At 43.3% G+C, this 25573-nt stretch overlaps 1 protein-coding gene across 13 annotated transcripts in view; it reads right to left on the bottom strand.

Annotated features, from left to right (window-relative positions):
* The window catches only part of ACSM5 (acyl-CoA synthetase medium chain family member 5), a 50370-nt gene extending 36323 nt beyond the window's left edge, over positions 1–14047 (bottom strand). For 5 of the 13 annotated variants that reach the window (XR_011252685.1, XR_011252683.1, XR_011252688.1 and 2 more), the window contains exons 1-4: positions 12863–13204; positions 10273–10488; positions 5548–5758; positions 2479–2686 (exon numbers count right to left, since the gene is read on the bottom strand). Coding sequence is in view for 6 of the 13 variants with exons in the window: in XM_069570270.1 (XP_069426371.1) it covers positions 2479–2686; positions 5548–5758; positions 10273–10476 (623 nt within the window). In the remaining 7 variants the exon portion in view is untranslated. Of the gene's footprint in view, positions 1–2478; positions 2687–5547; positions 5759–10272; positions 10489–12862; positions 13393–13853 lie in introns of those variants that run through there. The other 8 variants (XR_011252684.1, XR_011252689.1, XM_069570271.1 and 5 more) reach the window with 5 other exon arrangements.
* Positions 14048–25573: the final 11526 nt, after the last annotated feature.

The following is a 25573-nucleotide window of genomic DNA, read 5'->3' as shown; positions in this document are numbered from 1 at the left end:
TGCTTTTATTAAGGCATGAGACCTTCTGGTGGAACCAGCATTTATGAGTTCTGCATCTGCTGCTGCTGCTGCTAAGTCGCTTCAGTTGTGTCCGACTTTGTGCGACCCCATAGATGGCAGCCCACTAAGCTCCTCTGTTCCTGGGATTCTCCAGGCAAGAATACTGGAGTGGGTTGCCACTGCCTTCTCTGGAGTTCTAGCTCAGTTCCTGGTAATTTAGAGTTGTTTTCCTAAGTGTTCCCTAAATTTGGAGTTTTGAGATGTGGGTAATTCCTAAAAGGTTTGTGATCTGGAGAATGTTCTAACTCACCTTTTCTCAATCCTGAATACATCTTAGGATCACCTGATAGGTTTTTTGAAAGAAATACTATTCCCTGGGCTCCAAGCTGAAGAAAATGGATTCAGAATCTTTGTTGGTGGGCCTGGGCACTGTTTTTTTTCTTTCTAAGTTCCTTACGTAATTCTAATAACCATCAAAATTGCGAGCCTGCTGATTCAGACCAACCTGACAGCTCATCAAAATCACGTGGGCAGATCACTGACTATAAGGATCTGGGCCCTTGTTCAGGTATGTCTGGTTAAGTAGGTCAGATGTGGGACCTTAAAATCTGTATTTCAAACCTCACCCCAAAATAAATAAATAAATGGGGCTTCCCAGGTGGTGCTACTGGCAAAGAACCTACCTGCCAATGCAGGAGACATGAGAGATGAGAGTTTGATCCCTGGATCAGGAAGATCCCCTGGAAGAGGGCATGGCCACCCACTCCAGTATTCTTGCCTGGAGAATCCCATGGACAGAAGAGTCTGATGGGCTCCAGTCCATAGGGTCACAAAGAGTCAGACACAATGGAAGTGACTAAGCACACACTCAAATATATAAATAAATAATTTCCCATAATTTTATGGTGGAAAGTTTATATTCTAGTGTAGGAAGGACATTCAAAAAATCATTTACCATGTCCTCAAACTTTAAAATATACCTTTGTATCTAACTATATTTCTTAGATATATTGATTATTTTCTGTTCAACTTTCAGCTGCTTATGATTATATTGGAATATAAGGAAAGTATAGACAATGCCATATGTTGGAAATATAATATTTTATAAAATAAAGGACACATTATTTATAACCTATGCTTGTGAGTCTTATAATCCCCAAAATTATAATACAATTAAATGCAAGTGACAAAGTTTTCTTTTAAGCTAGGGACAAGAGACAAATGCTGAGATTAGTAAAAAAAAAAATTTTTTTTAAGTGAACTAGCAGGTGAATCTGGTGCCCCTTATCTATGAAGACAAGCATTTGTGACTTAACAGTGCAGGCCCAGGTGAGGGACCCATTTTAGTTCTGGCCTCCAGTCAAGACAATGTTTCAAATGCCCAGTTAGATTTCCATGAGTCCTCACTGAAAAGCAAATGGCTTTGGTTCTGTCCCAACCTTGACTTCATTACTTATCATCATCTCAAACATGTCATTTTATCTTTCCAGGTCTCAGTTTCATCATCTGAAAAATTAGAGTAAAGTGCACTTTATAGGGTTTTTCAAGGATTAAATAAGACAATGCTGATTCATTATTGTCCGAGTATTAAACACCATGCTTGTCACAAAACAGGTGTTCACTAAGTTTTTGTTGCAAGATTGAATGGAGGTGAATGCTAACCCAGCACAACACCAAAACAGGTGTTCACTAAGTTTTTGTTGCAAGATTGAATGGAGGTGAATGCTAACCCAGCACAACACCTGGAATACATTCAGTTCAGTTCCGTTCAGCCACTCAGTCGTGTCTGACTCTTTGCGACCCCATGGACTGCAGCACGCCTGGCCTCCCTGTCCATCACCAAATCCCGGACTTTACTCAAACTCAGGTCCATTGAGTCAGTGATGCCATCCAACCATCTCATCCTCTGTCATCCCCTTCTTCTGCCTTCAATCTTTCCCAGCATCAGGGTCTTTTCCAATGAGTCAACTCTTCGCATGAGGTGGCCAAAGTACTGGAGTTTCAGCTTCAATATCAGTCCTCCCAATGAATATTTAGGACTGATTTCCTTTAGGATGGACTGGTTAGATCTCCCTGCAGTCCAAAGGACTCTCAAGAGTCTTCTCCAACACCACAGTTCAGAATACATTTAGCACTCAACACATGGAAGAAATCGGATTATTAATTGACCACCTACTATGTACTAAGTGCATCATGTAAATAATCTCACTTACTCCAGCTGATAATCTGTATTTACTACCACATCATAGAGGCAAATGCACAAAAAAATCTAGGGACAATTCCAGTACTGACTAAGTGAGGAACACTGAAGGAACTTCAGGTAGTCACCGGGATTAGGTCTCAGGTCTGTCTGGCTTCCAAAGTGCTTCACCTTTCTGATTCACTCTTTCCATGTGCAATTAGAAATGCATTCTTTTTACGCAGGGGGATATGCTTTGGCCTCATTTTTATGCTCTCCTCTGGAGAGTTCCAACTTACCAGAGGAGTTCCCTGAAGTTCATCCAGCCTGGCCGATAGCTGTCTGACACAAGCAGCTTGGTCTGAAGGGAAGGGCAGTCGGCGCTAATGGCATCCACCCGTGGAGCCAAGGAGTCACTGGTGATAATGGCCTTGGCTCTGGATGCCTGCAGCCGAAATTTGAGGTCTTTTTCTGTCAGCTGAGAGATGCCAGGAATCATGACGGCCCCTGATACCACACAGAGAGGGGATGTTGATTGGGCGACAGGGAAGACCCCCGTAAACAGGTCCAGACCAGATATTCCCAGATAGAAGCAGGAAAGGGCCAGAGATACTTAGAATGCCTGAACTGGAAAAAGGCACTATTAATGATAACATATTGAAATTCAGAGAATATTTACAGGGCATTTATACATGCTAAGAACTTTGCATGCATTATTTCATTTAATTCTTACAACCCTGGAAAGTAGATGTAATCATTAAACCCATTTGGCAGATTCAAAACATTAAGACCTAGACCTTTATGCCTTAAATAAATGAACTAGCCCAGGATCACACAGCTAAAATGTTGTAGCGCTGTGACTGTGAACCCAGGCGCAGTGGTAACCTTAAATCTCCATGATCTTTAACACTATATTACATTGTCCTAGAAATTACCTGGAGAAAGAAATGGCAACCCACTCCATTATACTTGCCTGGAAAATCCCATGGAAAGAGGAGCCTGGCAGGCTACAGTCTACAGGGTCTCAAAGAGTTGGACATGACTGAAGTGACTTAGCAAGCACACAGGCAGAGATTACCTAGTTCAATGCTTTTTCAGGCTTTTCAAACAAAAGGCTACAGTGAATCTTAGCATTGGGTGTGGATCACTTGGGGTGGGGGCAAGGGTATAGCAGTGGGGGCTCCATGGCCCCATTACTCTCAAGGGAAAGTGATAAGAAAGCAGAAAGCAGGGGCAAATTTTAATCAGACACTTGAAAAACCACTTGAACATCTCAGAATGCAGGCTGTAAACACTCCACACTCCACTGAGTCCAACATTCTCATTTCACAGACGAGAAGAAAGAGATCCAAAATAATTGGCCACCCAGTGAAAGAGGACAGAAGACAGAGGAAAGGCCAATCCCAAATCGGGTGGAGTCCAAACAAAACCTTCATTTCCTTTCTCTTTATCTCCCAAACTTTACAGGGCTTAAAGCCCAGCATGAACACTTTGGGAGCTGAGCAGTTTGGCTCTTCACTCCACCTCTCTGTTTTAGCTGTTTCTAATACAAGTCTGTTCTATCCGGAGCTTTGGCAGCCCAGGCAGATGGTGGACAGCCGGAGCTGTCAGCAAGAGAAACGAGGTGAACACCATAGCCTGGAAGAAAAGTGACAAGTGCTTATCAGGAGAATGTGGGGATGTGAGAATGAGGTCATTCAGGTTGTGTAGCCTTGGAGATGAACAAGATGCTAGACTTGATGTGGCAATGGAGAACATGGTCTTGAGCTACTTGGACGACAGAGAAATAGGGTACATGTATAACTGGGGACACTGGAGTCATTTTCCAGTTATCTTTCCAGAAAAAAATGATAATAATACTGCAAAGAGAAGTTTCGATCATGCAAGGCACCTAACACAGTGCCTGGAGCACAGCAGGTCTTTAGGAGCTCCCTTACCTCAGTCCTCATTTCAATGGATTTTATATTCATGGCAGAATATGGAGAAGTCCCCAAACCTGTGTGCCTGTTTCTTTTCTTCAGAGCTGGATACTCTGTAATGGTGCTCACTTTTATTTATTGTCTAAAAATATGTTAAAATAAAATTTTGGGGAGTACAACCTATTCACAAAATGGTTGGATTAAACTTGATCATACAGGAAAGTTAATTTTCTGACATGAGTTTTTACTGATTTACAAACATTTGTGACAACAAATTTCAGGTAGATTGTTCTACAGATATGACTGGAAGGGAGTGGATGACATTCTAAGTGGTAGAAAGTTCCTAGGGGATGGAGAAACTAGCACTCCACCAAAAGTAGATGTCTTACTTTTGAAAAATCAGCCTAAAAGCTCCAGCCCTTTCAACATATGCATAAGACAGAGCCAGCAGAGGCTTTTGGGGCTCTGAGGGCTATATCCTTTGGCCTCTCCTCCTTTGTGGAAAGACACATCTGAAGATCAATATGTTCAAGAGAGCAGTCATCCCTGATGGGTGAGGAATGTGAGCTCCAGTTCATCACAGTCCTCAGCACTCCCTGCTGCCTCACACTATTAGGGAAATTAAATGAATAGTCTTGTTTAGGCTTCAGAGACAAAACACAGCAGTCCTCTGACCTTGCTTCTAACCTTCTGGGACACTGCCCTGACTGGGAGTGACTGCCTGCTGTGAATGCAAGACTTACAGCACCGAAGATAAGATGGCGGATAAATCTTGAGATTGTTGAGCCCCCAGAGGGGGTCTGGCCAACCAAACCTCAGACTTAGCAACATTCTAAGTTTTACAAGACAAAACAAACAGCATTAACATGAAACCAGGCTTGCAATTTGGTCACATATTGATGATGATATCAGTTTTCGTAGTCCTGGGATTATAAACAGAACACTGAATTGCAATCTTTGAAGTCTCACCCATGGAGTCGTCGCACTGCCTGGGACCCTTTCCCAGTTGGGACTCCAAATGTGCTGTGACATGGGGCTTCCCAGGGCTGTTTAAGTCTGAATGTTGGTCAAAACCCAATTTGGTGATGTATTCTCTGCTCTACTTCTCTTTTCTTTTAATGTTGGTATGTTGAAAGTAAGCTAGATAATTCTCTAATACTTATCTGTATTCTTTATTTGCATATAATGACTGGCTTATTTTGTTAACAAATCCTTTGAACCTGAGACAAAAGTGAAAACATTCAGCAAAACACATATTGACCTGCTTTGATCAATTACGGTGCTATCTGGCCCCTGTACACAATCATGTTGTGATTGGTGGGTAAAGGGGAAGTAAACAAAACTCCACATGAGGTTTGACTTGCTCCATCTCCCAGACATTGTGGAGGCTGCCCAAACTCAGGCAGGTTGTATTAGCCCCAACTGGGAGTCTCGGCCTTGCTCACTGACCTGTCCGCATACAAGCCACACTGACCAGCCACCACTCCGGGAGCCGCGGGAGCACCAGCATCATTCTGTCTCCAGGCTGCAGGCCACAGGCACCCTCCAGCACATTAGCCGCCTTCCTAGATTGCTCTCCCAGCTCTTCAAAGCTCCACTTGACCTCTGCTCCTGTACCATCAACCCACCAGAAGGCAGGGATTGGGGGCCGGTGCCCAGCCTAGAGAGTTGTATAGGCAAAAATAGATGGAAACAATGGGTGAGGATTTTTGTTTGCTTGCTCTTCTGTTTTTAAATTTTTTTTACAATAGTTATTAAATTCACAGGGTTAAAAAATCAAAATGATATGAAAAGACATACGTTAAGAAGGCTTCTTCCACACTGTGCCTATCCTGCTCCCCACTTTACCTGTCTCAATGAGCAACCAATATTATTAATTTCTTACAAATCTTTTCAGTGAATCTTTAGGCAAACGTAAATATGTTCTTTTTTTCCATCCCATCTTTTTAATGCAAAAGATAGCCTAAGATTCACACTGTTCTGTGACCTCCCTTTGCTTTCTACCATAAGGGTGGTGTCATCTGCATATCTGAGGTTATTGATATTTCTCCTGGCAATCTTGATTCCAGCTTGTGCTTCTTCCAGCCCAGTATTTGTCATGATGTACTCTGTATATAAGTTAAATAAGCAGGTTGACAATATACAGCCTTGACGTACTCCTATGTGCTATATATATACATATATATATGTATAAACTCACACACACATATACACACAAATTATATATCTCAGATATGTGATTTTGTGGGGTGTCTTCTCATTTTGACCTACAAATGCTAGAAATTTTCATGAAATTCAGTTTATCTACTTTCTTTCATTCATTGCTTATATTTTAGAAACTATTACCTAATCCAGGATATGCACCTATATTTTCTTCTAAGAATTTTAGTTTTTTTCTCCTTCATTTAGATCTTTGATCCATTTTTTAGTTAATTCTTGTATGTGGTGTGAGGTAGGGATCACCTTCTTTTTTTGCATGTGAATATACAGTTGTGCCAGCACCATTAATTGGAAGGACAATTCTTTCCCCATTTAATTTTCTTGGCACCTTTGTTGAAAACTGACTGACCATAGATTTATGGGTGTATTTCTGATCCTTAGGTTTATCCCATTCATCTATGCCTATCCTTATGCCAGTACCAGATTGTCTTCTTTTTTTCCCCACACAGTCTTGATTACTGTAACTTTGAGGTAGGTTTTGAAATAAGAAAGTGTGTGTCCACCAGGTTTGTGCTTCTTTTTCAAGATTGTTTTGGTTATTATGGGTTCCTTGTATTTCCACATGGCTGTTTGGACAAGACTGTATATTTTTGCAAAGAAGTCTACTGGAATTTTGATAAAGCTTACATTGAGTATGTAGATCAATTTGGTATATATTGTCATTTTTTTGCAACTTTATAATTTCTGCCTTAATAACATGTCAGTTTTTAAAACATACAGATCAACTTATTCATACTATTCCTTTACAAAAGAGACTTCAGGTAAGCTTTTCAATTCAGTTTAGTTCAGTTGCTCAGTCATGTCCAACTCTTTGTGACCCCATGAATTGCAGCATGCCAGGCCTCCCTGTCCATCACCAACTCACAGAGTTTACTCAGACTCATGTCCATCGAGTCAGTGATGCCATCCAACCATCTCATCCTCTGTTGTCCCCTTCTCTTCCTGCCCCCAATCCCTCCCAGCATCAGAGCCTTTTCCATGAGTCAACTCTTCGCATGAGGTGGCCAAAGTATTAAAGTTTCAGCTTTAGCATCATTCCTTCCAAAGAACACCCAGGACTGATCTCCTTTAGAATGGACTGGTTGGATCTCCTTGCAGTTCAAGGGACTCTCAAGAGTCTTCTCCAACACCACAGCTCAAAAGCATCAATTCTTTGGTGCTCAGCTTTCTTCACAGTCCAACTCTCACATCCATACATGACCACTGGAAAAACCATAGCCTTGACTAGACGGACCTTTGTTGGCAAAGTAAAGTCTCTGCTTTTGAATATGCTATTTAGGTTGGTCATAACTTTCCTTCCAAGGAGTAAGCGTCTTTTAATTTCATGGCTGCAGTCACCATCTGCAGTGATTTGGGAGCCCCCAAAATAAAGTCTGACACTGTTTCCACTGTTTCCCCATCTATTTGCCATGAAGTGATGGGACCAGATGCCATGATCTTTATTTTCTGAATGTTGAGCTTTAAGTCAATTTTTTCACTCTCCTCTTTCACTTTCATCAAGAGGCTTTTGAGTTCCTCTTCACTTTCTGCCATAAGGGTGGTGTCATCTGCATATCTGAGGTTATTGATATTTCTCCCGGCAGTCTTGATTCCAGCTTGTGCTTCTTCCAGCCCAGCGTTTCTTATGATGTACTCTGCATGTAAGTTAAATAAACAGGGTGACAGTATAGAGCCTTGACGTACTCTTTTCCTATTTGGAACCAGTCTGTTGTTCCATGTCCACTTCTAACTGTTGCCTCTTGACCTGCATATAGATTTCTCAAGAAGCAGGTCAGGTAGTCTGGTATTCCCATCTCTTTCAGAATTTTCCACAGTTTATTGTTATCCACACAGTCAAAGGCTTTGGCATAGTCAATAAAGCAGAAATAGATGTTTTTCTGGAACTCTCTTGCTTTTTCCATGATCCAGTGGATGTTGGCAATTTGATCTCTGGCTCCTCTGTCTTTTCTAAAACCAGCTTGAACATCTGGAAGTTCATGTTCACTTATTGCTGAAGCCTGGCTTGGAGAATTTTGAGCATTACTTTACTAGTGTGTGAGATGAGTGCACTTGTGTGGTAGTTTGAGCATTCTTTGGCATTGCCTTTCTTTGGGATTGGGATGAAAACTGCCCTTTTCTAGTGCTGTGGCCACTGTTGAGTTTTCCAAATGTGCTGGAATATTGAGTGCAGCACTTTCACAGCATCATCTTTCAGGATTTGAAATAGCTCAACTGGAATGCCGTCACCTTCACTAGCTTGTTCGTAGTGATGCTTTCTAAGGCCCAATTGTCTTCGGATTCCAGGATATCTGGCTCTAGGTGAGTGATCATACCATCGTGATTATCATCTTTTAATTTCATGGTAAGCTTTTAAATGTATGCATAATGTAATACATAATTATTTTCTGGTCGTTCTTGGCTACTGAAAGTTAAATTTCATCAGATGTATTTTACCATTTTCAGAATAGTCACGAAGGATATGTAATTTTTGCATAATGAGGTAATATCTCTGGGGCATTCCCATTGAGATACACCCAGATGTTAACCAGAGTGTCTTTAGTATACATTCCCTGGATTACTCTAGTCTTTAGTTAGTTTCTAGAGTTCTGAAAAGTTGATTATGACTAAGTTTTTGTTTTGCTTTTATGGAGAATAAAATTTCAGAAAGTCGTTATTCCATCATTTTTGCTGACTTAACCCTCTTTGTTTGATTTTTTTCATTAGGAAAAGTCTTCTAAGGGTGAGCTTGCACGCATGCATGCTAAGTCTCTTCAGTCCCATCTGACTCTTTGTGACCCCATGGACTGTAGCCCACCAGGCTCCTCTGTCCATGGGATTCTCCAGGCAAGAATACTGGAGTGGGTTGCCATTGCCTTCTCCAAGGCAGGAGGGAGCTGCTGTCATCCCCACTCTACAGGCAAGGAGCTGGGGCCACTTTAGCTATACAATAGCCTGTGGGCTTATGAAATCCAGGGACTGTAGAGCCTGACAGGAAGATCATTTCAGGGAAGCACTGGATGAGCTTAGTGTGGTTTTATTTTTTAACAAAATCTTACACTTTGAAGATATTAAAGGAGCACCCTAACCCCATCTCTTACTTCTCATTTAATTCTCACAGCTCCAGTTGGCATACTGTATAACTCTGTTTTTATAGATGAGACAACTGAGATCCAAGGAGCCTAGCAATTTGCTCAAGGTCATGCTTCAAGCAAATAAAGCACATCTATCTGACAGCAAAACTTACTTTTACATCTCAGTCATTCTCATACCACCCCCATACATTTTACCATATCCACTAACAGTAGACTATTACTGCATCTACTCACAATATTACTTATCTCATCTTTTTTTCTTTAAGCAAGCTCTTCTTAAAATTAACATAAATAAATTTCTTGGAGATAAAGTTTATATTCTCCTACTATAAACAAAAGGTATCTTTGACACAGAGTACAAAGAGAGGCACAACAGACACACAAGGAAGGGAGGATAAAGAAGGAAGCAAATGCACTGAGACACACAAGGAAATCAAGATCATCTGAATTCAATCCTATGTATTTGCTGTGATCTGTGAAAAGCTTTGAGCCTGAGCCAAGCTCTCTCCTCATTTAAAAGGGACGGACCCAATGTGAGGAAGAGACTAAAAACAGATTAGTAGTAATACAAAACTTTCTCTTTCACTTGCTCAGAATGATTTGAAGGAAATCAAATCATTGATTTAATTGGGGTGTAACTCTCTCCCCATGTAATTTGGGTTTAGGAATGTAAGAATACTAGGGATTTGGTAGGGGTGTCTAAGGCTCAAAACCTTGGTCATAATAGCTTTTTTAAGGCTTAAATGCTCACAGTTTAAATTTTAAGACTTGCAAAACTCTCAAGCCAAAATGTACACATGTCTTGTAGCCTCGAGTCTCACTGGGGTTTTGTGAAGGTGGAATCTGATGCCCAAGTTGGACCCTAGGACACCGTGAGCTTCACCTTTTCCAGCTGACTCCACACGTCCAGCACATCATGGGCAAAGTTGAAATACTCAGGCACTGGCTGCCTGCCCAGGCTGATGGCTTCCCAGGTGGCCACAATCTTCTGAGGGACAGGAAGAGGTGGTGGCTGCCCATGAGACCCATAGATACCCCGGGCATTTCTCAGTGCCTGGAGGACCAGTTCTCTTAGCCATAGCCTCATGTTGCCTCCTGCCTGTCATCAAAGAAGAGAGAGAATGTCATCGTGAATTTTGGGCTTTAGGGAGACACTGAGGTTGGAGAGAAACCTGTGGTCAGCCCTAGGGTGACCACAGCACATATTGGCTTGTAGAGCAGAGTCTTGGGCTCTAATCTGAGTTCCATGGTGTGATTTTGATCATTTCTCCTCCCTGGGTCTGAGGTTCATCTCTTCCACCTTGCATGGCCTGTTGGATCTCTGTGGGGGGCAGGAACTCAGAGCCCACCTTCCAAGGCTCATTCCTTCAAACTGAATCCCTCAAAAAGCCTTTGGTAAATCCTGAACTGGCCTGACAAGTCTGAAGAAAGCTCCAGGGCAGCACCTTCCAAAAGAAATGTGATATGAACCACACCTCCTCCTGTAATGCACAATTCTCTGGCAGTTTCATTAAAAAAGAAAAAGAAACAGGTGAATACATTTTATTTAACTATTGTGAAATGGAATGGAATGAAGTGAAATGAAAGTCACTCAGTTGTGTCTGACTCTTTGTGACCCCATGGACTATACAGTTCATGGAATTCTCCAGGCCAGAATACTGGAGTGGGTAGCCATTCCCTTCTCCAAGGGATCTTCCCAACCCAGGGATTGAACCCAGGTGTCCCACATTGCAGGCGGATTCTTTACCAGCTGAGCCACAAGGGAAGCCCTTGCGGAATGGAATACTTCTTGCCATATCAGTGGGCAAGAAATGTCACAACCATCAGTGATTTGGGGCCTCCAAATGTGAATGAGGGCTCCCCAGAGGGAATGCAATGCCTGCCATCCAGCAGATTCTAAGCTCCCTATGGTGATTGCTGAGGAGCTGGGGGAGGGGTGGGAAATGCAAGAAGCAACCGGCCACTACATCTGCCATTCCTTATGGTGAACAAGGAATTAAGGATGTAAATAATCAAAAATCAGGGTTTGGCCCCAGACAGCTGAGGGGCATATGAGTGAGTGAGTGAGAGTTGCTCAGTCATGTCTGACTCTTTGCAACCCCATGGACTGTAGCCTGCCAGGCTCCTCTGTCCACGGAATTCTTCAGGCAAGATTACTGGAGTGGGTTGCCATTTCCTCCAGAGGGGCATATGAAAGGAGTGAATTATCTGGTTTTCCATATTTAATAATCTTTGATGTTTATACTGCCTGCCCACTTTGTTCCAAACTTGTATATAGCCTGACTCCCTTTCCTGCCTCCTCAGAGCAATTTTCTTAGGGCTCCTGAGATGCTGCCTCCTGGGCTGGGAGTCCTTAACATTCCCACCAAATAAAATAATTCTCTGCTTTCAAGTTGTGACTAATTTTTCAGTTGACACTAGCTGTATCCCATAATTTCAAACATGTAATCAATATCAGAAGACATTATTAGAGATATTTTATGTTCTGTTGTTCTTAAGTCTTTGAAATACAATGTGCATTTTTCATTAAAGGCACACTTTGGTTGAGACCAGCCACATTCAAATGCTCCAAAAGCTACACGTGGCTAGTCTCTACTGTATTGGACCAGAATAGTTTTAGTATCTGGATATTCAGAGTGTGGTCTATGGACCAATGATATCAGCGTTACTTGGGAACAGGTTACAAAGGCAGAACCTTAGACCTCACCCAAGACCTGTGGAATTAGAATCTGCACTTCAACATGAACCCCAGGCCAGCTGAGCACATTAAAGTTTAAATGAAGCAGTGGCCACAGGACTATATCCCCAGATTCATTTCCTTTCTGCCAAGTTCCTCTTGGTAATAATAATAATAGAATGCAGTAATAATAACTGCCATAGACTAAATGTTTGTGCTCCCCCCATATGTAATTTAATCCTAACCTCAAATGTAATGGTGTGAGGAGGTGAGGCTGCTGATTGGTGATTAGGTCATGAGGGTGGAGCCCTTAAAAAAGAGATCCCAGAGAACTCCCTCCTTCCTTCTGCTTGCTGAGGCTAGAACTATGAACCAGGAAACAGGCCCTCACCAGATACCAATCTGCCCATGGTGCCTTGATCTTGAACTTTCCAGCCTCTAGAACTATGACATACAAATGTTGTTTAAACCACCTAGAATGCGGTATTTTTGTATAGTAGCCAACATGACTAAGACAACAATAATAATGTGCCAGGATAACAAGAAAAGCAATAACTGTCATCTTCTTGAGCATTTGAAAAGTGCTTTATAAATGTTACTTCCTTAAATTCTCATAACTGTGTAATGTGTTATGTTCTCTATTTTACAGATAAAGAAAGTGAGGCATGGAGAGGAAAAGTGACTTCCAGGTCTCACCTCCGAGAAAGCTAGACCTTAGCCCCTGTGTGGCCGGGCTGGGGCTGGTGGCTGCAGCTTCAGAACTCCCTTTCCCTCACCTCCCTCCCTTGCTCCTTACCTCTCCAGAACTCTGCCCCAAGCCCTTTCCTCTTCCTTTCTCTCCTGGATTCCTGGGGTCCCTTGACAGCTGGTAGTTAGAATTTCAGGCTTCCTTCCTAAGTGTACAAAGCCCCATTTCCGGCCCTGCCCCCTTTAGGCTTAATCTGTAAAGGCCTGGGGCAGCTGACACCTCCTGCCGAGCATTTCTCTTCACTGTACCTTGTTCTTGAACCCAGAAAATGTGAAGACTTCAGGTTTTACTTCAGCGGAATGCAGGCCTTTGTGCCTGTAAACGTTCAGGCTCCCAGGAACGCTGGTAAAGGCAATGTGCTAACTCAGCCTCCGGAGGAACTTTGGCCCCAAATGCAGCCAAGAGAGGGCAGAGCCTGAAGCTAGCCGAGGACACATGGCGTCAGCTGGTCAGCACACTTGAGCCAGCGAAAGTGGCCCGGCAACCTTTTTTCACAGCTGGGAGAAGCAATTCCAACCCCAGTGCCTGGAGGGTCCTGGACCTAGGGGATATTTTCCCTGAAAATTCAGGTCACCATCTAATCCAGAAAGAGAACAGGAACTTTATTATATTCTGGCAGAAAGGAGACAAAAGTGACAACAATATAAATCAAGTCATGTCCCTTTTCTGTGCAAAACCCTCCAGAGACAGGAAGTAGACAAGAAGAAGTTTGGCAATTGCCTAGAGGAACTGGACACAAGGAATCTCTTTGTTGGAAATGTTCTAAACTTGGAATGTGGCCATGACTGCACATCTCTATAAACTTCAGTTCAATTCAGTTGTCACTCAGTCGTGTCATACTTTTTGTGACCCCATGGACTTTGTGACCCCATGGACTCTAAACTTACCAAAAGAAATTAACAGTAATACGAATAATTGCACACTTGAGTGAATTTTTTGGTATGTGAATTACATCTAAATAAAGCTACTAAGAATAACGAAGCCTCCTCTGTTGCCTGAGTCACTTAGAGTCAAAGGCAGTCTCGGAATCAGTACTCACCAGGCTTATTGGGCAGCAGCCACTGTGGTCTCCTTGTGGGATTTAAGTTCTGGCTTGGGGTGGGGCTGTTGGTAAACTGGTTCTCTGAGAACAAAAACCGCACAAGTGACTTACAGTGTTTGCCAGTACCTATGGTTAAAAATTCCCACCATGGCCAGTTTCGATTCCCACAAGTTTCAACCGACCGGAGTTGCAAAATTTCTAAATATTAACAAGCTCTCAGGCTGGCTCTGGCCAGTGCTGCTTCAGGTCATCTTTCAGATCCTCTGCCAGGAAGCTCCTTCCACACGGCTCCGCTCATGGAGCCTTCAACCCACTACCTCATTGAAAGTGGTATCCTTTCCATCCGACATTTCCTACCCACTGTTCCCTGCTCGATCTTCCTCCCTAAGATTTATCACTTTCTAACAGTCGATGTGTGTTAAAATATGTTTCTATTTTTATTTTTCTCCAACTTCACTGAAGTATTGATTTTGGATGCATGCAGCAGGAAGTGACAGCTTGCAACAAGCAGCAGCAAGTGGTAGCTGGAAGCAGGGTCTTAGTTTCCCAAACTGGAGTCCTAACCACTGGACCACAGGGGCCAGCAGTTAGGGCTAAGTTCCCTAGTCTTGCCTGCCTAGTCAAGAATGAATTCAGGCGAGGAGGCAGGCAGAGGTAAAGAGTAAAGTTAAAAGTTTATTGAAAGGAAAAGTACATGCAGAAAGGCTCATGGGCGAGCTCAGAGAGACAGTCAAGCCTCTGGGAAGTTTAAATACTTTATAAGGGGCATTTCTCCAGGTCTGTCTTCCCTCAGGTCAATCACCTTGCTCTGTTCCACACTGGTTAATTTGTCTCAGGACCCTCCCCTGGGAAGCACAAGTACACTTTAGCCATTAAGGTGTGGCTAATCTCATGCACACCATTTGAATCTCAATGTGAAGTCTTCTGGGAGGAGCAAGATTCACTATGGCCTGGAATTACCCTCCAACTTTTGACTCCAAGGAGCCTTTCTGTACATGTGTCAGTTCAGTTCAGTTCAGTACAGTTGCTCAGTCATGTTCAGCTCTTTGTGACCCCATGGACTGTAGCACGCCAGGCCTCCCTGTCCATCACCAACTCCCAGAGTTTACTCAACTCATGTCCATTGAGTTGGTGATGCCATCCAATCATCTCATCCTCTGTCATCCCCTTCTCCTCCCGCCTTCAATCTTTCCCAGCATCAGGGTCTTTTCAAATGAGTCAATTTTTTGCATCAGGTGGCCAAAATATTGGAGTTTCAGCTTCAGCATCAGTCCTTCCAATGAACACCCAGGACTGATTTCTTTTTGGATTGACCGGTTGGATCTTGCAGTCCAAGGGACTCTCAAGAGTCTTTCCAACGCCGCAGTTCAAAAGCATCAATTCTTCGGCGCTCAGATTTCTTTATAATCCAACTCTCACATCCATACATGACTACTGGAAAAACCATAGCCTTGACTAGATGGACCTTTGTTGACAAAGTAATGACTCTGCTTTTTAATATGCTGTCTAGGCTGGTCATAACTTCTCTTATAAGGAGTAAGCGTCTTTTAATTTCATGACTGCAGTCACCATCTGCAGTGATTTTGGAGCCCAAGAAAATAAAACCTGTCACTTTCCACTGTTTCCCCATCTATTTGCCACGAAGTGATGGGATTAGATGTCATGATCTTAGTTTTCTGAAAGTTAAGCTTTAAGCCAACTTTTTTCACTCTCCTCTTTTACTTTCTTTAAGAGGCTGTTTAGTTCTTCACTTACCACCATAAGGGTGGTGTCATCTGCATATCTGAGGTTATTGATATTTCTCCCAGCAATCTTGATTCCAGCTTGTGCTTCTTCCAGCCCAGCATTTCTCATGATGTACTCTGCATATAAGTTAAATAAGCAGGGTGACAATATAAGCCTTGGTGTACTCCTTTCCCTATTTGGAACCAGTCCATTGTTCCATGTCCAGTTCTAACTGTTGCTTCCTGACCTGCATGCAGATTTCTCAAGAGGCAGATCAGGTAGTCTGGGATTCCCACCTCTTTAAGAATTTTCCACAGTCTGTGGTGATCCACACAGTCAAAGGCTTTGTGGTAGTCAATAAAGCAGAAATAGATGTTTTTCTGAAACTCTCTTGCTTTTTTGATAATCCAACAGATGTTGGTCTCCCTTATTTTTTACTCAGACAGGGTTTTTTCCTTCTCTTTGTCTTTGCCATGATTATTCCCTTGAGGTGTTTACAAGAGACTCCGGTTCAGTTCAGTTGCTTAGTCATATCTGACTCTTTGCGACCCCATGGACTGTAGCACTCTAGGCTTCCCTGTCCATCATCAACTCCTGGAGCTTGCTCAAACTCATGTCCATTGAGTCGGTGATGCCATCCAACCATCTCATCCTCTGTCATTCCCTTCTCCTGCCTTCAGTCTTTCTCAGCATCAGAGTCTTTTCCAATGAGTCAGTTCTTCACAACGGGTGGCTAAAGTATTGGAGTTTCAGCTTCAGCATCAGCCCTTCCAATGAATATTCAGGACTGATTTCCCTTAGGATGGACTGGTTGGATCTCTGTGAGTCCAAGGGATTCTTAAGAGTCTTCTCCAACACCGCAGTTCAAAAGTATCAGTTCTTCGGTGCTCAGCTTTCTTTATGGTCTAACTCTCATATCCATACACTGGAAAACCCATAGCTTTGACTAGATGGAACTTTGTTGGCAAATAATGTCTCTGCTTTTTAATATAGCTCTACAAGGCATGTTGGATGTTAGCTCCCTGTGTGTTAGTTGCTCAGTTGTATCTGACTTTTTGCAACCCCACGGACTGTAGCCCACCAGACTCCTCTGTCTATGGGATTCTCCCGGCAAGAGTACTGGAGTGGATTGCCATTCCCTTCGCCAGAGGATCTTCCTGACCTAGGGATGAAACCCTGGTCTCCTGCATTGCAGGCAGATTCTTTACCATTGAGCTACAGGGAAGTCTCTTGTTACAAGAGACTAAGACTGGCTATTTACCAGTCAACAGGGGGCTGGTTGTAAATTCCTCAGCTTGGGTCCACCTGTCTCTTATCTCAGGAGGTTGACTGATTATAAATGGCTAGCCTGGAGCTTTCAGTATGACTGACAAATGAAGTTGTATATACTTAGACATACAATGTGATGACTTGATACACATGTACGTGATTATAAGGGCAGGGTTTCCTGCCTTCCAGGTACTACCTGTAGGTATCATCTCATCTAACACTTACAACCCTTCTAGGTGTTGTATGTCATTTTGAAACAAGAAGGAAGGGGGCAGGGCACAACTTTTGAAAGAAGGACATAGCCCATGGATATAACATAAATCAATTAGAAACCAATGGGCCCAAGATGGCAGACAAGCCAACTTCGACTAGACTTTGATCCTCAATCAGCAAGCTAAATGACACACCCCGAGGTGCCATGACAGTTCTAAGGCACCATCAAAACCAAAAAGTGGTTAGTGGCCCAATTTCTAGAAATCTCCACCCCCTCCCCAAAGTAGTTAGAATAATCCTCCCACTCATTAGCCTATGAAATTGCCCAGCCCATAAAAGCTAACCACACCACATTTTGGGGCCCCTGTTTTCACCATCTGCAATGCCCCCACACTTTGTCTATGGAGTATATTACTCTCTGAATAAAGCCACTTCTTCACTATCACGTTGTCTCTCACTGAATTCTTTCTGTGATGAGACATCAAGAACCTGAGCTTCATTACTGTGGGCTTTGGCTGGGTTTGAGTGCTGGTCATGTGAGTTCAAGTCCTAATCTAAGGTAAATGGTTTCAATTTTTCTGGTGAGGAAACTGAGCCTCAGAAAGTCTAAGTGACACTCCTGAGATCACACAGATGCTTAGGAACAGAGCTGGGATCCAAATTCTAATCTATAAGCACCTTTGACAGGGATACCCAGTACCCCATAGTGTGTTTTGTTTCTGGCCCTTCTTGTGACCTTCAGCCCCCCTCCCCCAACTCAGCATGGTCAGGGGAGGGCCCCCTCTTACTCAACAATGGCCTATTCTTCTCCCTGGCCACCCCTGGTCCTCCAGAACCCCAGAACTCAGAACACTGTGGCTACGGCTGCTGTGGCCTCAGTGTGTCCAGGAAGGGACTCCATTTCTGTCTCTGGATTTCTTTAGAAGACTCAGCTACTTTTGGGTCCTGCTCTGGTCACAAAGAGAAGTCAGGAACCTGCTCTTCAGCCCATAGCTGCCCTCCTCAAGGGCCAGAAGAGTTCGTTGCCCCAGCCCTGGCTCAGCCCCAGTAGGCCTGAGAGAAACCAGGCTTCTTGCAGGTATGAACTTGAGTGAAAATGGCAATTCTGACTAAAGGGCCCTGCCCTGACAGCCTTCCTTCTGCCAAGGTGGTTACAAATTTAAGTGTGAATTTCAGCATAAATGGTTACACATTAAAATGACCAAGAGGGTTTAAAAAGAAAAGATGCCCAGACTCACCCCACCCCAGATCAATGGAATTGAATCCAGTATGTTTGAGTTCAAGCATCAGTATTCCTTTTAAGCACTCTGGGAGATTGAAATGCACAGTCATGGCTGAGAACCACTGAAACAGACTTGTAGGGTTTGCATGAGAATTAAATTAGCTTATTTATTCATTCATTCATTCAAATTCCTTGAGCTCCATATCTAGGCCAGACACCATTCTAAGAGGAGGAGAAACAGCCACAGCCGTGAACAAGGGCACGTACATTAAAAAGTTACAAATATAAAGAAGATGCAGTGGGAAGTAAAAATAAAAAATTTGAAGCAAACTGTTGTGATGTGACCAAGAGTGCTCAAAGTTGGGGCTTGGGGAGACAGAGTGGCCTGCAGAGACCCTTCTGAGTTGCTGGTTTTTGTACCTGGACTCTTCAGAAAAGGCTGAATGAAGAGCAGGATGAGGGATTCCAAGACAAGGCAAAGGCCCGGAAGCAGGGTGTGTTTGACGAGAGGAAAGGAAAGCAATGTGGCTGGTGCCCTGTGAATGGGGGTGGAGAATGGAGAGCCGGTGTCAGAGGGGAAAAGAGCTACGGAGACTGGAGTTGGCCTGAGGGGCCTGAGAGGACAGACGTGCAGTGGGATTGTCTGGGACAGCAAGCCATGGACCTTTTAGTAAGAGAGCAATGTGATCTATGTTATGTTTTGAAAGAAAATTGGTAACTGCTATGAGGGGACTGGATGAGGGGAAGTAAAGAGAATAAGGAGAGGGATCAGACAGGAGGCCCCTGCTCCAACTGGACGAGGGTCGAGAGTACGGGGACGAGGGTCGAGAGAACGGGGACGAGGGGCCTCTCTGGGAATGCTGGTGGAGACAAAGCACACACAGTGCTCAGCGCACTGGCCGGTGGGTAGGAAGCCCCTCCGTGGCAGCTATTCTTGTTCTTATTAATAAACATTTCCTATCATGGCACAGTTCTCCTGAGTGAGTGAGGTGAGACCTCTGGCCCAGGCTTCCTTTCCCTCTGACAAGAGCCATCTGGATCTCTCAGAGAGAGCCTAGCAACCTAGAATCTTGAGATTTCTTTCCAAAAGACCCATTGGTACTTTGGCAAATCCCTCCCACCCTGCCAAACAAGAGATTTTTGGTGCCAAGGTGTTTGAAAGGGGTTACCAATGGTCAGTCACAGAAAGACACTGGGTGGCTCTCACTGTCTTATGTTTGCATTATAGATAAGGGGTTATTCTGCTGATTGTAAAATAAAAGTTAACTCTCTAGCATTTTAATGTCTCCATCTAGACAAAGAAATTTAGATGAGAGTCTCTCTTGCAAGTAAATTAATCAATGAACAAACAAGCAAACAGGTGCCAATGAAAGAATAGAGCTCACCACCTGGTTCTGTAAGAATTAAGTCATTAGTCATTGCAGTCTCTGACCTTCAATACACCCTGAAAGGAGTTCAGGGCAAAGATGAAGAATGAAGTACTCTGTGCTCTGGGAAAACTGGCAGAATAGTTCTTCAAAATAATTAGATATTTTTAGGAGAAATTTTTATGAACCCAATTCCTTGCATTTTCTCATGTTTAGAAAAGCACTAAAACCAATAACTAGGACATTGGTTCCTTGTGATCAATAGCAACCTTCTACTGAGATGTGTGTTTGATTACATGTACCCCTTCACCAGAATTATATATACACTGACCTCCTCCCTTACATCTTCTGAGCAGTTTCTCAGAGGCATCTGAGAGGCTGTCTCCCCAGGCTATAGTCTTCAACAAGACACTCAGTGCAACTCACAGCTCTTATGTTGTGTGTTTTACCAAGTCGACAAAGGTGAATTAATACTGAAAACAAAAGCACCATCTAATAGGCATCACTCTTGATGAAAGTGAAAGAGGAGAGTGAAAAAGTTGCCTTAAAGCTCAACATTCAGAAAATGAAGATCATGGCATCTGGTCCCGTCACTTCATGGCAAATAGATGGGGAAACAGTGGAAAGTGACAGGTTTTATTTTCTTGGGCTCCAAAATCACTGCAGATGGTGATTGCAGCCATGAAATTAAAAGACGCTTACTCCTTATAAGAAAAGTTATGACCAGCCTAGACAGCATATTAAAAAACAGAGACATTACTTTGTCAACAAAGGTCCACCTAGTCAAGGCTATGGTTTTTCCAGTAGTCATGTATGGATGTGAGAATTGGATTATAAAGAAATCTGAGCGCCGAAGAATTGATGCTTTTGAACTATGGCGTTGGAGAAGACTCTTGAGAGTCCCTTGGACTGCAAGGAGATCCAACCAGTCCATTCTGAAGGAGATTAACCCTGGGATTTCTTTGGAAGGAATGATGCTAAAGCTGAAACTCCAGTACTTTGGCCACCTCATGCAAAGACTTGACTCATTGGAAAAGACTCTGATGCTGGGAGAGATTGGGGGCAGGAGGAGAAGGGGACGACCGAGGATGAGATGGCTGGATGGCATCACAGACTCGATGGACGTGAGTCTGAGTGAACTCCGGGAGATGGTGATGGACAGGGAGGCCTGGCGTGCTGCTATTCATGGGGTCCCAAAGAGTCGGGCACGACTGAGTGACTGAACTGACTGAATAGTCATCACCCTGTACCAGACCCCCAGGACTAACAAGTGGCATGTTATCTGTGGGTCCTGGGAATCTGGGGATCATTAAGCACCCTTCAGGCTGGGTGGTAGTAATGAGCCCTTTGGTTGAAAAGTAGATTTGAATAATATGCATCACAGCTTTCCAGAAAACCAGGCTCTCCACTCTGCCTTCATCCTTATCTCAACTCTCCTTTATTGATTTTATTTGACCATGTAGTTCTCAACCTACGGGCTGCAGGATAGAATCACCCGGAGGGCTTAAGAGATCCAACAGTCAATGACAATACACAAATCTCAGTTGCATTCTGATTCAAACAAACCTAAAACTTATGAAATAATCAGAGTAGTTTATTGTCTAGGTATTTGATGATATGAGGGATTAGAGTGAATGTTGTTGTGTGATAATGGTGGTGTAGTTATGTTTAATTATCAGATTTTCATCTTTTAGAGATTCATGAGGAAATATCTATGGATGAAATAATATGATGCATGGGACTGGCTTCAAAATAATCCAGGGCAGGGAGTTGATAGGGGTATAAAAGAGATAATCAGGAGTGACAACTGAGGTTGAGTGGTGAGTTACCTTGGGGGTATGTTGTACCATACCATTCTGTTTTTATGTTCAAAATTTTCTAAATAGAAAAATAATCACCTGGAGAGGTTTTAAAACATACAGATATCTGGACCTCACCTTGAGTAATTTTGAATTAATAAAGGGTCAGAGGAGCATCTGCTGCTAAGTTGCTTCAGTTGTGTCTGACTCTGTGCAACCCCATAGACAGCAGCCCATGAGGCTCCCCCATCCCTGGGATTCTCCAGGCAAGAACACTGGAGTGAGTTGCCATTTCCTTCTCCAATGCATGAAAGTGAAAAGTGAAGGTGAAGTTGCTCAGTCGTGTCCGACTCTTAGCGATCCCATGGACTGCGGCCCACCAGGATCCTCCGTCCATGGGATTTTCCAGGCAAGAGTACTGGAGTGGGGTGCCATTGCCTTTTCTGCAGAGGAGCATCAGTATCACCTAAAACACTCCCTAGAGAATTTTAATGTGAATCCATGTTCTTAGTTCATGTTAGTTGTTCAGTCATGTCCAACTTGTTGCAACCCTGTGGACCATAGCCTGCCAGGTTCCTCTGTCCATGGGATTTTCCAGGCAAGAATACTGGAGTGGGGATGCCATTTCCTCCTCCAAAGAATTTTCTCAACCCAGGGATTGAAACTGGGTCTCCTATATTGTGCTAATCAAGCACAAGTTCTTTATGAATCTTCACAGGGATGAAAGGCCACTCACCCATTCTGCAGATGGAGATGTTGTGCTCTGAGAGTGGACTTTGCAAATCTGAGAATCTGTGACCAATTCCCAAGTACAAAATCTGAGGTGTGGCCATGCGGGCAGTGTGGTATGGTGATTTAGACCCAGGGTTAGCAAACTTTTCCTGAAGAGCACCAGATAATATTTTTGGCTTTGCTGGCCGCATAGGGTCCCTATTACAACTACTTAACTGAGTAGTTGTGATAAAGGCTGCTGCTACTAAGTCACTTCAGTTGTGTCCGACTCTGTGCAGACCCCATAGATGGCAGCCCACCAGGCTCCCCCGTCCCTGGGATTCTCCAGGCAAGAACACTGGAGTGGGTTGCCATTTCCTTCTCCAATGCATGAAAGTGAAAAGTGAAAGTGAAGCCGCTCAGTCATGTCTGACTCTTCATGACCCCATGGACTGCAGCCCACCAGGTTCCTCCATCCATGGGATTTTCCAGGCAAGAATACTGGAGTTGGGTGCCATCACCTTCTCTGGTGGTAAAGGCAACCATAGGTAATAGTGATGGAATGGGTATAGCTGTGAATCCTCTAACACGGTATTTACAAGAAAGGCAGAGGGCTGTAGATTGCGAGTCCTGGTTTAGACCCATATGCATGAGGCTTAGATATACCTGAGCTTAAGTCTTGCTCCTTCTTCTAGGGTGGGTCTCCACTTTCGTAAGCTGGGCATCATAATTGCACCTACCTCACAAGGCAATGACACCCCACTCTAGTACTCTTGCCTGGCAAATCCCATGGACGGAGGAGCCTGGTGGGCTACAGTCCGTGGGGTTGCTGAGAGTCAGGCATGACTGAGCGACTTCACTTTCACTTTTCACTTTCATGCATTGGAGAAGGAAATGGCAACCCACTCCAGTGTTCTTGCCTGGAGAATCCCAGGGACGGGGGAGCCTGGTGGGCTGCCATCTATGAGGTCGCACAGAGACAGACATGACTGAAGCGACTTAGCAGCAGCAGCAGCACAGACATGCTGTGAGAGTTAATGAGATGATGTGTGTAAAGCTCAAATGCTAGCTTAATACATGGTGACTGATCTACTACTGTGACCAGAGTGCGACTGGGGATGGAACTGCAGTAGTGAGCAAAAAGAGAAGGGACAGAGGGTCAGAACCCTTTCTCAGGACCCTAGAAGCGTCAAAGCTCTTGCCATTCCTCCCTGCTCTCCTGATAAGAAGGCACACTTTTATCTCCTTTGGGGAAGGTAAATGCTCCTTCTGTCAACGTGTTCTTCCTTACCTAGAGTTTATAGCATAAACTTTTGAGTAGTCAAAAACCCTTTTTTATTTTCCTGAGAAACCTAGTTCTTGCAATTAGAACCCTGACTTGCAAGCCCCTCCTGAGTTTTAAAGGCCTGTTTTGTAACCCCAAACCAAAAATTTGATTTTGTTCTGTTGCCAGCCTCAGTCCTCCCCTTCTGAGACAGAACATGATTAGATAGTGAATACCAGAGATGGTGGTTGGAGTCAGGGAGCCTCAGTTACTGTCTCAAGACACTGTTCACTGCACCAGTTTTACAGGGGGCACTAGAGAGACAGTACTTCATTCTGGTTAAGGACGTGGATTCTGTAGCGAGATTGCCTTGTTTGAAATCCTGTCTCTGTCACATGTTAACTGTATGGCCTTGGACATATCACTTAACTTTTATGTGCCTCATTTTATACTCACTAAATGAGGATTATAATATTACTATCTTATAGAACTGTCATAGAAGAGATGATGGCATGGAATGCATAGAACAGCCATACATGACAAGTATATTTAACTACAGGTATTTATAAAATTTAACACTCGATACATAATTTAACAAGTATGTTTAGCTATAGTAAAGTGAAGTCGCTCAGTCGTGTCAGACTCTTTGCTACCCTGTGGACTGTAGATTACCAGGTTCCACCATCCATGGGGTTTTCCAGGCAAGAATACTGGAGTGGGTTGCCATTTCCTTCTCCAGGAGATCTTCCTGACCCAGGGATTGAACCCAGGTCTCCCACATGGTAGGCATTGTAGGCAGATGCTTTAGCTATAGGTATTTATAAAATTTAACACTTGTGACCAATTATCTAATACCAATTATTTTGGTATTGGACCAAAAAATTACATTAGAAGGTCTACTTTTAAAAAATCCTCAGATAGTGTGCCAAACATATTTAACAGGTACATATCAAATATCCACTCATTCATTCATGTTTATTTGCCTATCTTAAATACCAAATGCTAGGAATATAGCACTCAAAGAAATTGAGGTCCTTATAAATTTAATCTGGACCAGCTATTTGCCATGTTCAAAATACTTGAGTAGTCTGTATGCTACAGAGGAAAATGGATCTGTGCTTAAGGACAACAGGCAAAGATCTGTGACAGTGATCCTATGCTTTAAATTATTAGGGAAAACATTATTGGGGAGAGTGGCACTCAAAGAGAGACAACTACTGACCCAAACCATCTGAACAGATAAGAATTATAAAAGAAAAGATAAAAAGGAAAAGAAAAAAAAATGAGGGGGGAAAAAAGAGGAAAGGAAATCATGTTATAGACCTAATATGTACTCTTATCAGAAAGGTATCAGGAATATATTTTACATCGTTGATTAAGACAGTTGGACAATGAACAGTATTGCCTATCGAATTCCATTTATTAATATGTTTACATATATACATTTAAATATACATTCATACTGGCATTTTCAACATTGGTAAAGATTCATTCCAAACTGAGTCACTTTCTCAGAGGTGGGGTTATGGGATAAATTTTTGTTTACTACTTAACATTTTTTTATCGTGTTGCTTAGAATTTTTACATGTGTGCATTATGGTGATTACTTTTGAAAGAAATATTTACACTTGAGAAAATTTGCTCAAAAATCAAATGGGTTACACTGCCAGCAGTAAGCTTCCTATCAAAAGAGGTATTCAAGCAGGAGTTGGGGGAGCATGAAGCAGAGGCTGTGATAGGGATTGGATTAGTCATCTCTGAGACCCAGAGGCTCACCTTGGGATTGTGGACTGAGTTTCATATCTAAAAATATTCTTACCTAGTGTCTGGAGAGCCAGCGGACTTGAGTGTTGGTTTGTGATTTGGCTTTCTGTTGCTCCGAGTGGGACCCTGCTTCTCTGAGCTAATCCCATGCAGTTTCAATGGGCCCCAAGGTTAATCTCACTGGCAAAGTTTGCCTCTCCTTTACCAGCTTGCTTTGCTGAGCTCTGGGCACTGCTATGAAGCCAGTGGGGCATGCTGAGGCTGTATCCTCCACATCAGGACTGACCTTTTAGGAAAAGAGATGGGGAGGGAGTGATGACGTGGGTCCCCACCACCCGTGTTGATAAGCATTCTTGTTCTTTCTCCTGCCCCTGAAGGACAGC

The sequence above is a fragment of the Ovis canadensis genome, chromosome 24 (genome assembly GCF_042477335.2).
Source record: "Ovis canadensis isolate MfBH-ARS-UI-01 breed Bighorn chromosome 24, ARS-UI_OviCan_v2, whole genome shotgun sequence".
Classification (NCBI taxonomy): Eukaryota; Metazoa; Chordata; class Mammalia; order Artiodactyla; family Bovidae; genus Ovis; species Ovis canadensis.
This window is presented reverse-complemented; position numbering and strand designations above follow the sequence as displayed.